At 46.3% G+C, this 15,173-nt stretch overlaps 1 protein-coding gene across 50 annotated transcripts in view; it reads left to right on the top strand.

Moving 5' to 3' along the window:
- EHMT1 (euchromatic histone lysine methyltransferase 1) overlaps positions 1–15,173 on the top strand; it is a 224,606-nt gene that overhangs the window by 55,027 nt on the left and 154,406 nt on the right. For 12 of the 50 annotated variants that reach the window (XR_010148798.1, XR_010148799.1, XM_063788048.1 and 9 more), the window contains exon 2: positions 12,016–12,111. The exons of 37 other annotated variants lie outside the window; for them this stretch is intronic. Coding sequence is in view for 10 of the 13 variants with exons in the window: in XM_063788048.1 (XP_063644118.1) it covers positions 12,016–12,111 (96 nt within the window). In the remaining 3 variants the exon portion in view is untranslated. Of the gene's footprint in view, positions 1–6,019; positions 6,115–12,015; positions 12,112–15,173 lie in introns of those variants that run through there. One more of the 50 variants, XM_063788070.1, reaches the window with a different exon arrangement.

The raw sequence follows: 15,173 nt of genomic DNA, 5'->3' as shown, positions 1-15,173 counted from the left end.
GCACACATGTAAAACTGTATCACTTTTGTCTCTTTTTTTAAAAGAATACTTCATTTTCATAAAGTGTTTTATGTTAACGCGTAGTAGGTTTATTGTTATTTGCACGGAGGTTTTGACACATGGTAAAACTAACTTGATGCCATTTTCATAAAGTATTTTATGTTAACATGTAGTAGGTTTATTGTTATTTGTACAGGAGGTTTTGACATAGTAACACTAACTCGGTGGCATTTTCATAAAGTATTTTATGTTAGCACGTAGTAGGTTTATTTTATTTGTACAGGAGGTTTTGACATGGTAACACTAACTTGGTGCCATTCTGGTAACTCATGTGGACAAAATCCCTTTGGGGTACTCAGTGTGTTTAGAGTGTGACGTGGTCTTGAGAATGAAAAGTTTGGGAATTGTTGTTTTACCGTAAACCAAAGCGCCTGGCGCAGTACTGCAGTGAACCAACCAACCAACCAACCAGTTTCTGCCTCTCGTAGAGCTGACATTCTGATTGGGGATAAGTTTCACATTTTTGTGTCATATCCTTCAAAATAGTCAACTCCTTAGGTTTAATGTCTTTTTATCAACATGGAGATTTTGAATGAAATTCAGCCATGAATGTGTGTTTGTTTTCCCATGCTATCTCAATCGTATTACAGAGCAGTGTTGTGGAAACATTTAAAAAACAATCTCTGACATGAGTAGGAATGTGGTCTTCTACCAGGAACTTTACCGATTGCAGAGAATTTATTAATATTACTACTATACCTTGTGGTTTTCTGCATGCAGGTTTAAGCCTGCATTTACACTTCTAACCACAAGGTGGTGCTTTTGTTCTAGGTCCGAAGGCTGACACCGGGCTGGACGGAGCTTGAGAACCAGTTTTATATGGGTTGCTTTTTTGCCAATTTAAGATGATTCCGCTTTGAAGTGCTTAGCAAAGAACCTTACCTTCCTTTTGCATCAGGGTTGTCTCATCTTAGAGTGACATCCTAGAGTGTGTAGGAACCTCCCAGCAGGTGTTTATTGAGCACCCCTTACTTGTGTGCTAGTCTGGGTGCCTGGTGGTGCTCAGAGCTGGCCTGGACCAAGTCCCCAGGGGTTTGTGGTCCCTCACCATTCTCGACTGCTGCTTTTATATTTGTTGTATTTCTGATAGGACCGTTGCTCACGTTGCTCTTCTGATCTGAAAAAAGAAATAGGCTTCTCATTTTTTCGTGGTGTGTAAGTTCTGTACAGCCTTATTTTTATGTCTCATGTTGTTCTGAAGAGGAGATAGGTGTCCTGGGAGGCAGGGCAGCCGTGTCCAGCTGCAGTGTCCTTGGTGGCTGAGCTGAAGGCAGTGTGAAGCTCCGGCCTCGAGGATGTGCCAGGGAGTGTGTGGAGGTCATGTCTGTGTCCCTCCCTCAGACCCGCACTCCCAGCCTGTGCTTTACACCAGACAACAACTGGCGAAACTGCGCTGCTGCCCTGCCTGGCACTGGCCCTGCCCTCAGGGAGGCTCTGGCCGGGGCTGCCAGTGTTCATCAGTGTCTTCAAAACTTGTTTCTCACATTAGAAAAATGTTAAGGCCCGTCATTTCATGGTGGTAATTGTGTGAGAGTATGTATGAATTGAAAAGATGGAAAATGACAAAATTACTATGAATATAGTAAGATTAAAAAACAGCATCTGTATGTGTCGACATATTACTTAGCCTCCCGGAGCCAATACTAGCAGGACCTGGGAGTCTGTGGGTCCCTCCTAGGGCTGTACTGTTCTCTGGAGCCTGGGGGCTGAGGCCTTGATCGGGGGCAGGACAATCTGTTGTCTTGGAATAGAGCCCAGGAGGCCCAGACAGGTGCTGACCAGCTAAAGCTGCTTTTTTCACACACTGTTTGAAATACGGTTAGTGGAGAGAGGCAGTGGGGCGATCCAGGGTGGGCAGGGAGACGTTCTAAAACACCAAATCATTCCTCACAGGGCCTGGAGCACAGTGAGCTTAGAAAACCAGCACCGTAACACATGCTGCCATTTACGAGGCAGTGGTGGGGCGAGGGGGGCTGCACGTGTGACCCGCCTGCACCAGGGCCTCCTGAAGGCCAACCTCTCCATCGAGCCCTGTTCTGAGACCAAATTCCAGGTGCCGAAAGACATTAAACAGGATTGTGCTCTTCACTGGCATCTATCAAAGAGCACCAACATGATATAAATTAAAACCCACAGTAAAATCTCTCAGAATTCCGTCCCCTTTTCTCGCTCTCCCACACTCTGCAGGCTGACGGAGAATCTCACTGTTGGCCAGTGTCCCCAGATGCCCTGACTCTCGGCTCCAGCGCTCTTTCTTTGTGTTCTGTCTGGTCTCGAAGAGCAAGTCCAGGTAGCTGTGGCGCCGCCTGTGCCTTGCCTCCTGCAGTCTGCCTACGATTGCACGACTCACCTCTTGATGTGTGAGACCCGCATTTATATTTAATCATCATCTTAGAGTATATTCTTCCAGTAGTTGTAGAATACGTATTTTGTGCCCATGCTAGGTGCCCGGGTTGCAAAGGTGGATAGGGGCTCCTTTTGTAAGTGGGAGGCAGGCTTGTGTGGGTCACCACAGGGTAGCCCGTGATGAGCTGCAAGGGCCATCTGAGCCCCAAAAGCTCGCTGCATAGTTGGAGAGTCGCGGGAAGCAGGGGGAAGGGTGATGGTCTGGGCCCTACTGCTGCTGGAATTTTAAGTAGCTCAGTGTGACTGGCACATAGGATTTCTGACCTGAAAATCATTGGGCTAGGTTAGAAATCTGCAAACTTCTGTAAAGGACCAGGTATGTGGGGTGTGGGCCGCGTAAGGTCTGTGATGCATATTCTTTTTTATTTTTACAACTTAAAAAATTTTAAAAAAATTCATTCTTAGCTTGTGGGAAGTAAGAAAGCAGGCTGGGCTGGATTTGGCCCGGGGGCCGCACGCCTGGCCTAGATTGCTGTAGCTCCTTCTGTGCCTTGTCATGAAGTGTGAACTTGATTCCATGGGCAGTGGGAAGCCACTGAATTTTTAAAGATGATGGTGGTAAGGTCACAATTTTAGAAAGATAATTTTAACTGCAGAATAGATGCTAGACTGAAAAGGGGAGAGGCTGGAATTAGAAAAATGAGTTGCTAGATTATTCCTATTACCACTGACTTGAGAATAATGTGGCCTAAAATAAGAAGGTAGCGGTGGAATTTGATGGAATATTTAGGAGGCGTAGAATTTGGTGACCAATAGGGGGGTTGGTGTGAGGGAGCATGAGTAGTTCATTTTCGCTTTTACTTTTTAAATTTTATTTATTTATTTATTTTTGAGATGGAGTCTTGCTCTGTTGCCCAGGCTGGAGTGCAGTGGCGTGATCTCTGCTCACTGCAAGCTCCGCCTCCCAGGTTCCCGCCATTCTCCTGCCTCAGCCTCCCGAGTAGCTGGGACTACAGGTGCCCGCCACCACGCCCTGCTAATTTTTTTTTTTTTTTTTTGAGACAGAGTCTTGCTCTGTCACCAGGCTGGAGTGCAGTGGCGTGATCTCGGCTCACTACAACCTCCACCTCCCAGGTTCAAGCGATTCTCCTGCCTCAGCCTCCTAAGTAGCTAGGATTACAGGCGTGCACCACCACGCCCGGCTAATTTTTTTATTTTTAGTAGAGATGGGGTTTCACCATGTTGGCCAGGCTGGTCTTGAACTCCTGACCTCAAATGATCCACCCGCCTCGGCCTCCCAAAGTGCTGAGATTACAGGCGTGAGCCACCGCGCCCGGCCATTACGCCTAATTTTTTTGTATTTTTAGTAGAGACAGGGTTTCACCGTGTCAGCCAGGATGGTCTTGATCTCCTGACCTCGTGATCTGCCTGCCTTGGCCCTGCAAAGTGCTGGGATTACAGGCGTGAGCCATCGCGCCCGGCCTATATTTTATTTGTTTAGACAGGGTCTCACTCTGTTGCCCAGGCTGGAGTGCAGTGGCGCGATCTCTGCTCGCTGCAACCTCCGCCTCCCGGGTTCAGGTGATCGTCCTGCCTCAGCCTCTGAAGTAGCCGGGACTACAGGTGTGTACCACCACACCCGGCTAATTTTTCCATTATCTGTAGAGACGGGGTCGCCTTATGAGACAGCCAAATGCCTAGGCAGATAAAAAGGAGTCCCCGGAGAATCTCCGCACTGCCCCGCAAGCCTTTACGCCAAATGCTTTTGTGCAGAGGAGGGAACCTGCCCACAGGGTACTGGAGTCCGCATGAGCAGTGGGGGAAGTGGGTGGAGCCACAGGGGACTGGAGCCCCTATGCGCACTGGGGGAAGTGGGTGGAGCCACAGGGGACTGGAGCCCGTATGAGCACTGGGGGAAGTGGGTGGAGCCACAGGACTGGACCCCGCATGCGCACTGGGGGGACGTGGCTGGAACCCGCATGCGCACTGGGCAAAGTGGGTGGAGCCACAGGGGACTGGAGCCCGCATGCGCACTGGTGGAAGTGGGTGGTGCCACAGGGGACTGTAGCCCACATGCGCACTGGGGGAAGTGGGTGGGGTCACGGGGAATTCCGCCTTCCGCAGGGGAGGAGCTTCTCTTTTCAGTTCCTGGGTGAGGGCCTGGGATTCCATCTGTGAGATGGGGGTCCTGTAAGCAGGACTCCATCCCGCTTTGCTGAGAATTTTTTTTTTTCCTTTTTGCCCAATAAAACCTTGCTCTACTCACCCTTTAGTGTGTCCTGTCCTCATGTCTAAATTTTCCTGGTTGTGTGACAAGAACCGGATTTTAGCTGAACTAAGGAGCAAAATTCTCCAACGCTTTTGTTGCCCAGGCTGATCTTGAACACCTGGGCTCAAGCGATTTTCCCACCTCGACCTCTCAAGGTGCTGGGATCACGGACATGAGTTGTCACAGCCAGCCACTGACTGGACTTTTTTTTTTTTTAAGACAGAGTTTCGCTCTGTCGCCCAGGCTGGATTGCCGTGACGCAATCTCTGCTCATTGCAACCTCCACCTCCCAGGTTTAAACGATTCTCCTGTCTCAGTCTCCCAAGTAGCTGGGATTACAGCGTGTGGCACCATGTCTGGCTAATTTTTGTATTTTTTTGTAGAGACGGGGGTTTTGCCATGTTGCCCAGGCTGGTCTTGAACTCTTGGACTCCAGTGATCTGCCTACCTCGTCCTCCTAAAGTTCTGGGATTACAGGCGTGAGCCACCAGGACTTGCCTGACTGGACATTTTTAATTTTTTTTTTCTTTGAGATGGAGTCTCCCTCTTTCGTCCGGGCTGCTCACCGCAAGCTCTGCCTCCCGGGTTCACGCCATTCTCCTGCCTCAGCCTCCCGAGTAGCTGGGACTATAGGCGCCCGCCACCACGCCCGGCTAAGTTTTTCTATTTTTAGTAGAGACGGGGTTTCATCGTGTTAGCCAGGACTAGGCATTTTTAATGAAGGGGGTACACAGAGTCAGCCACAGTGGTGTTTATAATTGACAAAAAGAGTTGGTTGGGTAGATTGTGCTGTTACTATATAACACAATACTGTTGTGTATCTTAAAAAAATAGTATTGTCAGCCGAGCACGGTGGCTCACGCCTGTAATCCCAGCACTTTGGGAGGCGGAGGCGGGCGGATCACGAAGTCAGGAGATTGAGACCATCCTGGCTAATACGGTGAAACCCCGTCTCGACTAAAAATACAAAAAAAGAAAAAAAAAAAAAGCCGGGCGTGGCGGCGGGCGCCTGTAGTCCCAGCTACTCAGGAGGCTGAGGCAGGAGAATGGCGTGAACCCGGGAGGCGGAGCTTGCAGTGAGCTGAGATTGCGCCACTGCACTCCAGCCTGGGCGACCGAGCGAGACTCCGTCTCAAAAAAAAAAAAAAAAAATAATAATAATGTTGTCAAAATCTTAATCAGGTTTAGTGGAAAAATAGATTAAAAACTAGTATATTATATAATCCACTAATATAAAAAATCTGTAAGGGATATACTAAGATGTTTACTGTTGGTGGTAAGATTAGGGGCCATTTTTGTTTCTTGTGATTTGTTTTTTCTCTCCTGATGACACTGCTAGAGCCCCCAGCACAGTGTTTGAATGCTGTGGAAGTGGCACCTCCATGGCTTTTCCTGATCGCTGGGGGGAAGCATGAGGCCTTTCACCATAACGCTGCTGAGTAAGTTGGTAACCACAAGATTTTCATAGATATCCTTTATCAGGTTGAACTTTTTATTGTGAAATAATTTTGTGAAATGCTTTTTCTCCCTCCGTTGTCACGATCATGTGCTTTCTGTCCGTGTCAGTGCCCTGCGTGCAGCCGTGCGTGTTCTGTCTGGTGTTCCTGTCTCGCCGCGTTGGGGTAGCCTCACTCACCTGGGATGATACCTTCTGAGATCCCTACCTGATGCCTGAAATCACAGATAGTACTGAACTCTCTATATACCAGGTTTTTTTCTTAGACACATATACCGATGGTAAAGTTTAGTTTATAAATCAGGGACAGTAAAAGTTATATGAATGTCTCCCCCCCCGCTCCCCCGGAAAAACGTATTGCACTCTACTCAGTCGGCGTCTTGTGATCTGTCTGTCTGACGAGGGAGACGGCTGCCCAGCAGCTGGCAGATGGGCATTGGTTACAGGATGGACACAGGGACAGAGAAAGGACTCACATCCGGGGCAGGACTGATGGTGCAGTGCCAGAGTTAGCATGCTACTCAGAGCAGTGTGCAGCTGAAAACTGAGAATTTGTTTTTTTATTTTATTTTATTTTATTTTATTTTTTTGAGATGGAGTCTGGCTCTGTCGCCCAGGCTGGAGTGCAATGGCGCGATCTCCGCTCACTGTAATCTCCGCCTCCCGGGTTCAAGTGATTCTCCTGCCTCAGCCTCCTGGGTAGCTGGGACTACAGGCACACGCCATGCCCAGCTAATTTTTGTACTTTTAATAGAGACGGGGTTTCACCATGTTGGCCAGGCTGGTGTCGAACTCCTGACTTCGTGATCTGCCCGCCTCGGCCTCCCAGAGTGCTGGGATTACAGGTGTGAGCCACTGTGCCCGACCTGAGAAATTGTTTGTTTCTGGAATTTTTCATTTAATATTTTTGGACTGTGGTTGACTGTGGGTAACTGAAACTGTGGCAAGCAAAACCACGGATCAGGGGACTGCTGCGATTGATCTTCAGGTTCAAGCAGCCTTGCACCTGGGATACATCTCGGGTGGTCCTCAGTGTGGCACCCTCTTGACATGCAGTTGCATTCATTTGCTGATGTTTTGTTAGGGGTTACCGAGGCTGTGAGAGGACTGATGTGGAGTTCCCTTTGTTTTCTGTGTAATGCTGTTCTCACAGAAGGCGCTGGGAGGTGTTTCCTCCTCTTCTTACTAATTCCTGAGCACTGATGGGGTTGAGCATTTTCCTGTATGTCTGTTGGCCATTTGGGAATGCCTGTTTAATTCATTTGCCCGTTTTTATGTTGTCTTTTTTAAAAAACTGATTTGTAGTTCTTTCCTTATAGAGTTAAGAGTAAGTAAAGCTATTGTACTTAGCCAAATACATTGGATATTTTTTTCTGTGTTTTAAAGTTTATTTATTCATTTTTACCATATAAATGTTTGAAATGTTTTGGTAGTTAAATCTGTAAAGCTTTTCCTTTGTGATTTCTGACCTTGGCATTGTGCCTAGAGTCAGGAGTTCCTTGTTTCAGGGCTGTCAGGTATTTTTTCCTGCTGTTTTTGTGATTTATTGTTTTACGATTCTTTCACTCATTGATCTGCAATGCTGATGGCCTTCTCCTCCCAGTACTTAGCCAACTGCCTCAGTGTCTCAGTGAGTGTTTGATTATTCTCCCTTCCTGCTGATGTGAAATGCCTCTACGGTGTATCTGTATCTTGTATTGTATTCCCCCTTCCTGCTGATGCGAAATGCCTCTACGTTGTATCTGTATCTTGTATTGTGTTCCTGTTTTTAGATGAAAGTCTTGTGGATTTTTTTTAGTTGCTTATGCTATTAAAAGCATCAGGTGGGACCAGGTGCGGTGGCTCACACCCATAATCCCAGCACTCTGGGAGGCCGAGGCGGGTGGATCACTTGAGGCCAGGAGTTCAAGACCAGCCTGGCTAACGTGGAGAAACCCCGTCTCTACTAAAAATACAAAATTAGCCAGGTGTGGTGGTGCACGCTTGTGATCCCAGCTACTTGGGAGGCCGAGGCACGAGAGTCACTTGAACTGGAGAGGCAGAGGTTGCAGTGAGCTGAAATTGTGCCACTGCACTCCAGCCTGGGCGACAGAGCCAGACTCTGTCTCAAAAAAACAATTATCAAGTGGGTCATAATTTGCATGGAAATAAATTATGTATAGATTTACCAGAAGGAATAGTCCATGAGAAAAGGTAGATTGTACTGTTCACGTTCTGTGTGAGATACCAGTGTTTTTCATCAGTACCGTTTGTCCATTGTGAGATGGTCCTGCACCATGTTTTCTTAGCAACCATGGCAGAAGGTAGTTGGAAATTAGATACTGCAGTCTTCCAGAGAGGCCTCAGTGTGGGGGGATGCAAAGAAGGTGCACTGTGTGCAGGGCACCACCTGTGCAGACCCTAACCCCGAGCTGCTCCCCACACCACACTGGGGCCGCTGCGTGAGACTGGTGAGGCCGGACACTTGCGTGCGAGTTGCACGAAGCAGGCTTGTCACTCACAGATGAGCAGGGGACAGCAGATGCTGGGGCTCGTGGTGATCTGGCCCCCAAGGCTCAGGCAAGTGGCCAGGGTGGGTGGGGTCTTGTCTGCATTATCTGTGTGTGCCCTATGTTGTACTGCAGTTGGGAGACCCCGAAAGTGCTATTTTGGGTTTTATACTCGGGGCCACCTGACCCGCTGGACTGAGTTTTAGGACACCCTGTTGTGGGAGGGACAGGAGCAAAGCCCAGGCCACTCTCAGCTGCTCCTTATCTCAGGGTGTTGCATTCCCAGCACATTGGAAAGTTTTTCTTGAGAACTACAAGCAAGAAAGGAGGGAGAACCGGGTGGTTCAGTTCTCTGTCCCCGGGGAGCTGTCCTGCTGGGGCAGGTGATGGAATCTGCCACATTTTCAGTGTTTTTGCCGCGTGTCTGTAACCAGCATCTAAGTGTGCGAGGATTACTTTGGAACCCTGAGAATTGTATTTAGCTCCAGGCCCCAGGATTTTGCTATAACTTTGTAGTAGCTGCATTACACATCCTACAAATTCTTTTGGCCTATAAAGTATATAATTATAGATCCTGAGGAACTTGGCTTAATATATTATTGATACAAAAACAGTACAAAACTGCTTTGACTAAAATTCCTTCGTTATTTGTAGTAGCAAAATACGTTGTTTTTTCTCTCCAGCAATTCAGAATTGTCCACTGCCTTGGTATTTCTAATTTCCCTGCTTGTCCAGGTGACATCTGTTTGCTTTCCTGATACCTTCACAGGCTTCCCTTGTCCCCAGGAAGCCTCCCACGCCCGTCCACTTTCTCTCCTGTCTCCAGTTTCCCATGAGGCACAGCTGGTGCCGAGGCATCCGAGTCTCCCCTGCACCTCTGGATCGCACACACTCATTCTGCTTTTCCCTCCTGTATTTTGACCAGATCTGACTTTTGCTAAGTCCATGTGCCCCTCCAGGTGTTTGTGTGGTGAGACATTGTGCTCATTCATTCCCTGGAAAGTTTGCAGTGTGTCTGGTACGTAAGCGTGAGGCGGGTCACTGATGCAGGAAGCTCTCCTCACAGTGAAACCGTCCTCGCGGTTTTTGTGTTTTGTTTGTTTGTTTGTTTGTTTGTTTTTTTGAGGCAGTCTCGCTCTGTCGCCCAGGCTTGAGTGCAGTGGCGCCATCTCGGCTCACTGCAAGCTCCGCCTCCCGGATTCACACCATTCTCCTGCCTCAGCCTCCCGAGTAGCTGGGACTACAGGCGCCCGCCACCACACCCGGCTCATTTTTTGTATTTTTAGTAGAGACGGGCTTTCTCCGTGTTCGTCAGGATGGTCTCAATCTCCTGACCTCATGATCCGCCCACCTCAGCCTCCCAAAGTGCTGGGATTACAAGCGTGAGCCACCGTGTCCGGCCAAAACCGTCCTCTTTAAAGCAGCCACTGGGTTTGGAATTTATTAAATACTTGAAAATCTCAAAAAGTTAAAAATGTCAGGTGAACTGTTGTTTTTTTCCCCCAGTACCAACCTTTATGTGTTATGTGAGGAAATACTGAGTTTATTATTTTTGATGGAAAATTTATGATTTCTAAGAAGTCATTTTTTGACTGAGAACTTTTATCTTTCTCAAATCTTAGCCTGAACTAGCCTGAACTTAGCCTGAATTAGCCAAGTTCAGGCTGCTGTAGCGAGCGTCTCCCTGGTGGCCAGAGTTGCAGGGCTGTGCTAGAGTTTGCTAGCCGCTGGGATGCCTCGAGATAGAGGTGTGACCCTGGGCCTCTTCACCAGGTGGCAGAAACCAGCTTAGATCAGCTTCTGCTAAAGAGGCCACTTGTCACCTCACATGACAAGGAGCTTGGAGAGGCTTTACTTCTGTGTGCCGCCTTCCCCGTGGGCGGTGAGCTGTCCCTGGGGTCGTATCCAACCCCCTGAGGATGACGGCTGCTCTGTTAGTCTCAGTGCTGCACTGAGACCCGCAGGCCCCACGGCTGGAGAGGTGGGGAAGGATGTGATTTCTGTTACTGGACAGGCAGTGCTGGGCCCCTAGGACGATGGGTCACTCCAGCCCAGCTGCGAACAGGTGTGCTGCCTGCAGGGGCTGCCCTGCACGTGCGAGTGAGTGCCCACACGCTGCACCAGTTGGAACTGAGAGTCAGGCGGAAGGGCCTGTGTGCCCTGGCCTTAACTCTGGGTTTGCAGGATTTTCGCACACCACTTTTATTTCAGTTTCTAGTTCTTTCCACAGCTAGATTCAGTTATATTAATAAGCATAAAAGCCAAAATTGTGTTTCTGTTACATGGGTTAGTTAGGTCACTGTTTGACAGGCATTCTCATTTAATAGACTTTATTGAAATCAGATCAGTAAAGCTGCTACTATGGGATACAAGCTCAGAGACAGAATATATTACACTTATTTGAATCTTTGTTAAAATGGCATCTGTAGACAAGAGATCAGAGTCCCTGAGGTAAAAGCTGATCTGCTATTTGGTGCTACAATAAGGCTAAATAGCAGTGAGAATTTCTGCTGGTGCCCCCAGGGAATTAATAAGGCTGGGAGGGGGAGTAAAAACTATACATAAGCCAGTTCCTTTAACATTCATGTATAACCTTCCAAACATTTAATGACTGTGTGAATATGTGAATTAATTAATAGAGATGAGGTCATGTTATGTTGCCCAGGCTGGAGTGCAAGTGGCACAATCATGGCTCATTGCAGCCTCAACCTCCTGGACTCAAGCCCAAGTAGCTGAGACTACAGGTGCACCATCATGACTGGCTATGATGTAGATTTTTTTGCTCATATTGGTTAAGGGAAAAGTGGTCGTCTAACAGTATGTGTAGTATCTCATTTATATAATATGTGTAAATTATACCTTTATCAGCATATTTGCACAGAAAAATGTTTGGAAGGTTATACATGAATGTTAAAGTAATTGGCTTATGCATAGTTTTTATTTTTTCCCTATTTCTTTTATTTAAATTTAAAAAATTATACAATGACACGAGTTTATCTTTTCAAAATCAAATCCCATTCAAGCAGAATGTCCCTACCTAACCCCTCACTCTCCACCCCTGCAGCTTGTATTGTGATGAGTTTGATGTATATCCTTCAAGATCTTTGCCTTTAATTTTTTAGAGAGATGCTTGAACCCGTCAACAATATAATATTGCTTTGTATATATTTCATTTTTTTCCTATCAACTGTTTTTTGTTTGTTTGTTTGTTTTTTTGCTTGTTTTTTGAGACAGGGCCTCACTCTGTCACCCAGGCTGGAGTGCAGTGGTTGCAGTCACAGCTCATTGTAGCCTCGATCTCCCGGGCTCAGGTGATTCTCCCACTTCAGCCTCTTGAGTAGCTGGGACTACAGGAGCATGCCACCACGCCTGGCTAATTTTTGTATTTTTTGTAGAGACGAGGTTTTTGCCATGTTGCCCAGGCTGGTCTCAAACTCCTGGACTCAAGCAATCTGCCCGCCTTGGCCTCCCAAAGTGCTGTGATTACAGAGGTAAGCCACTGTGCCCGGCCAACTGTTTTTAATTTGAAATAATTTCAACTGAATAGAAAAGTTGCAAGTGTGATAAATGAGATTTTTTCTTGAGCTGTTTGAAAGTTGCCTCCTAGATGCCCCTTCATTCCTAAATACGTTAGTGTGTATTTCCTACAAAGCCATTCTTTTTTGTTGTTGTTGTTTTGTTTTGATTTTGTTTTGAGATGGGGTCTTACTCTGTCACCCATGTTGGAGTGCAGTGGTGTGATCTTGGCTCACTGCAACCTCCACCTCCCAGGCTCAAGCGATCCTCCTACCTTAGCCTCCCAAGTAGCTGGGACCACAGGTATGTGCCATTAGGCCCGGCTAATTTTTTCAATTTTTGGTAGAAACAGGGTTTTACCACTTTGCCCAGGCTGCTCTCGAACTCCTGAGCTCAGGCGATCTCCACCTCAGCCTCCCAACGTGCTGGGATTGTAGGCATGAGCCACCATACCCAGTGTACAAAGCCATTCTTTTACTGAATTATGATATAACTAGTCAACGTCAGGAAATTTATATGTATGTTTAAAATATATATGTGGTATTTTGCTATGTCCTGTTTTTTTACTCCACAAGTTATTTTCTGATTTGAATTACTGCATATACATTGTATTTTTCCTTTTAAAGGAGTCTTTTCTAATAATTGCATTGGTCTCATAGCCACAAATTAAAGAAATTTCTGATTGCATCTGTAAGGTTTGTTTGTATACCTCTAAATCTTTTTTCCCCTTGCTGGTTTTTTTATTGTGATAAAGTATACTTAACATAAATTTTACTACTTTAGCCATTTCTAAGTGTGCTATTAAGTGGCATTAAGTACCTTCACAGTGTTGCATAACAACCATTGTAACCGTCATCAGTCTGTTTCCAAAACATTTTCATCACCCCAAGCAGAAACTCTGTATCCATTAAACAGTAACTTCTCTTATCTTCCTCCTCCCAGCTCCTGGTAACCCCTGATAGACTTTTTGTCTCTGAATTTGCTTAAACCCGATATTTCATGTAAGTGGAATTATACAATATTTGTCCTTTTGTGTCTGGCTTATGTCATGTAGCATAAGGTTTTCAAGATTCACCCAGGTTGTAGCAGGTATCAGAACCCATTCCTGGATATATACTGTGTTTTGTTTATTCATTCATCTGTTAATGGGCACATGAGTTTTTTCCTATCTTCTGGCTCTTGTGAATAATGCTGCTTCGAACATGTATATGCGAGTATCTGTTTTCAGTTCTTTGGGGTATATACCTAGGAGTGGAATTGCTGGATCATGTGGTACTTCTGTGTTTAACTTCCCGAGGTCAAACTGATAAACAGTTTTTCATGGTAGCTCCATCATTTTGTGTTTCCATTAGCAATGCATGAGGGTTCAGATTTCTCTACTACTCACCAACACTTTTTGCTGTCCATTTTGTTGATTGTAGCTATCCTAGTGGGAGCAACGTGGTATGTCATTGTGGTTTTGACTTGCATTTCTGCAATGCATAATGAATGATGTTGGCCATCTTTTCATGTATTTATTGGCTGTTTGCATATCTTTGGAGAAATGTTTATTCAGATCTTTTGCCCATTTTGGAATTTGTCTTTTTATTGCGTTGTAAGATTATTTATTTATTTAGTCAGTCAGTCAGTCACGGGATCTCACTGTGTTGCCCAGGCTGGTCTCCAGCCCCTGGACTCAGGTGGCACTCCCAGTTCAGTCTCCTGAGTAGCTGGATTACAGGTGTGAGCCACTGTGCCAGGCTTGGAAGAGTTCTTTATATTTTCCAGATGCTGGGCCCTTACCAGATACATGATTTGGAAGTATTTTCTCTCGTTCCTTAAGTTGTCTTTTTATTTCTTGATGGTGTCCTTTGCAGCACAGATGTTTTTAGTTTTGATGACGTCCAATTTATCTGTTTTTTCTTTGGTTGCTTGTGCTTTTGGTGTCATAATTTAAGAAATTGTGGCCTAACTCAAGGTTGTGAAGACTTACCCCTGTGTTTTCTTGTAAGAGTTTTATAGTTTTATCTCATATTTGTTTTTTTATCTATTTTGAGGCAGTTTTAAAAATTTTTTAATTTTTTTATTTTTTGAGGCAGGGTCTCGCTCAGTCACCTAGGCTGGAGTGCAGTGGTGCAATCACAGCTCACTCTAGCCCTGACCTCTGGGGCTCAGGCATTCCTTTCACCTCAGCCTCCTGAGTAGCTGGGACCACAGGTGTGCACCCCCATCCCCGGCTAGTTTTTGTATTTTTTGTAGAGACCAGGGTTTGCCATGTTGCCCATGCTGATCTGGAACTCCTGGCCTCAAGCTCTTTGGCCTCCAAGAGTGCTGGGATTAGAGGTGTGAGCCACTGTGCCCAGCTGAGTCAATTTTTATACATGGCATGAGGTAGGGGTCCAACCTCATTCTTTCTTTTTTTTTTTTGTTTGAGATGGAGTCTCGCTCTGTCACCCAGGCTAGAGTGCAGTGGCATGATCTCGGCTCGCTACAAGCTGTGCCTCCCGGGTTCATGCCATTCTCCTGCCTCAGCCTCCCGAGTAGCTGGGACTACGGGCGCCCGCCACCGCGCCCAGCTAATTTTTTGTATTTTTAGTAGAGACAGGGTTTCACCATGTAGCCAGGATGGTCTTGATCTCCTGGCCTCATGATCCACCCGCCTCGGCCTCCCAAAGTGCTGGAATTACAGGCATGAGCCACCGCGCTGGCCCCAACTTCATTCTTTTGCATATGGTAATCCAGTTGCCCCAGCAACATAGTTGATAGGTCTTCCTTATCAAATTCATGGTCTATTCTTGTCAAATATCGATATGCTGTAAAGGTATGGGCTTATTTCTAGGTTCATAATTCAATTCCATTGATGTATGTATCTGACTTTTTGCCAGTAACACACTGTCCTGATTATTGTAGCTGTGTATTAAATGGGAAAATGTGAGTCCTCCAGCTGTATCCTTCTTTTTCCGATTGTTTTGGCTCTCTTGACCCTCTGAATTTCCTTATGAATTTTAGGATCAGCTTATCATTTTCTGCAACAATAACAGCAGCAAAGCCAGTTGAG

Source organism: Pan troglodytes, chromosome 11, assembly GCF_028858775.2.
Source record: "Pan troglodytes isolate AG18354 chromosome 11, NHGRI_mPanTro3-v2.0_pri, whole genome shotgun sequence".
In the NCBI taxonomy this organism is placed as follows: Eukaryota; Metazoa; Chordata; class Mammalia; order Primates; family Hominidae; genus Pan; species Pan troglodytes.
This window is presented reverse-complemented; position numbering and strand designations above follow the sequence as displayed.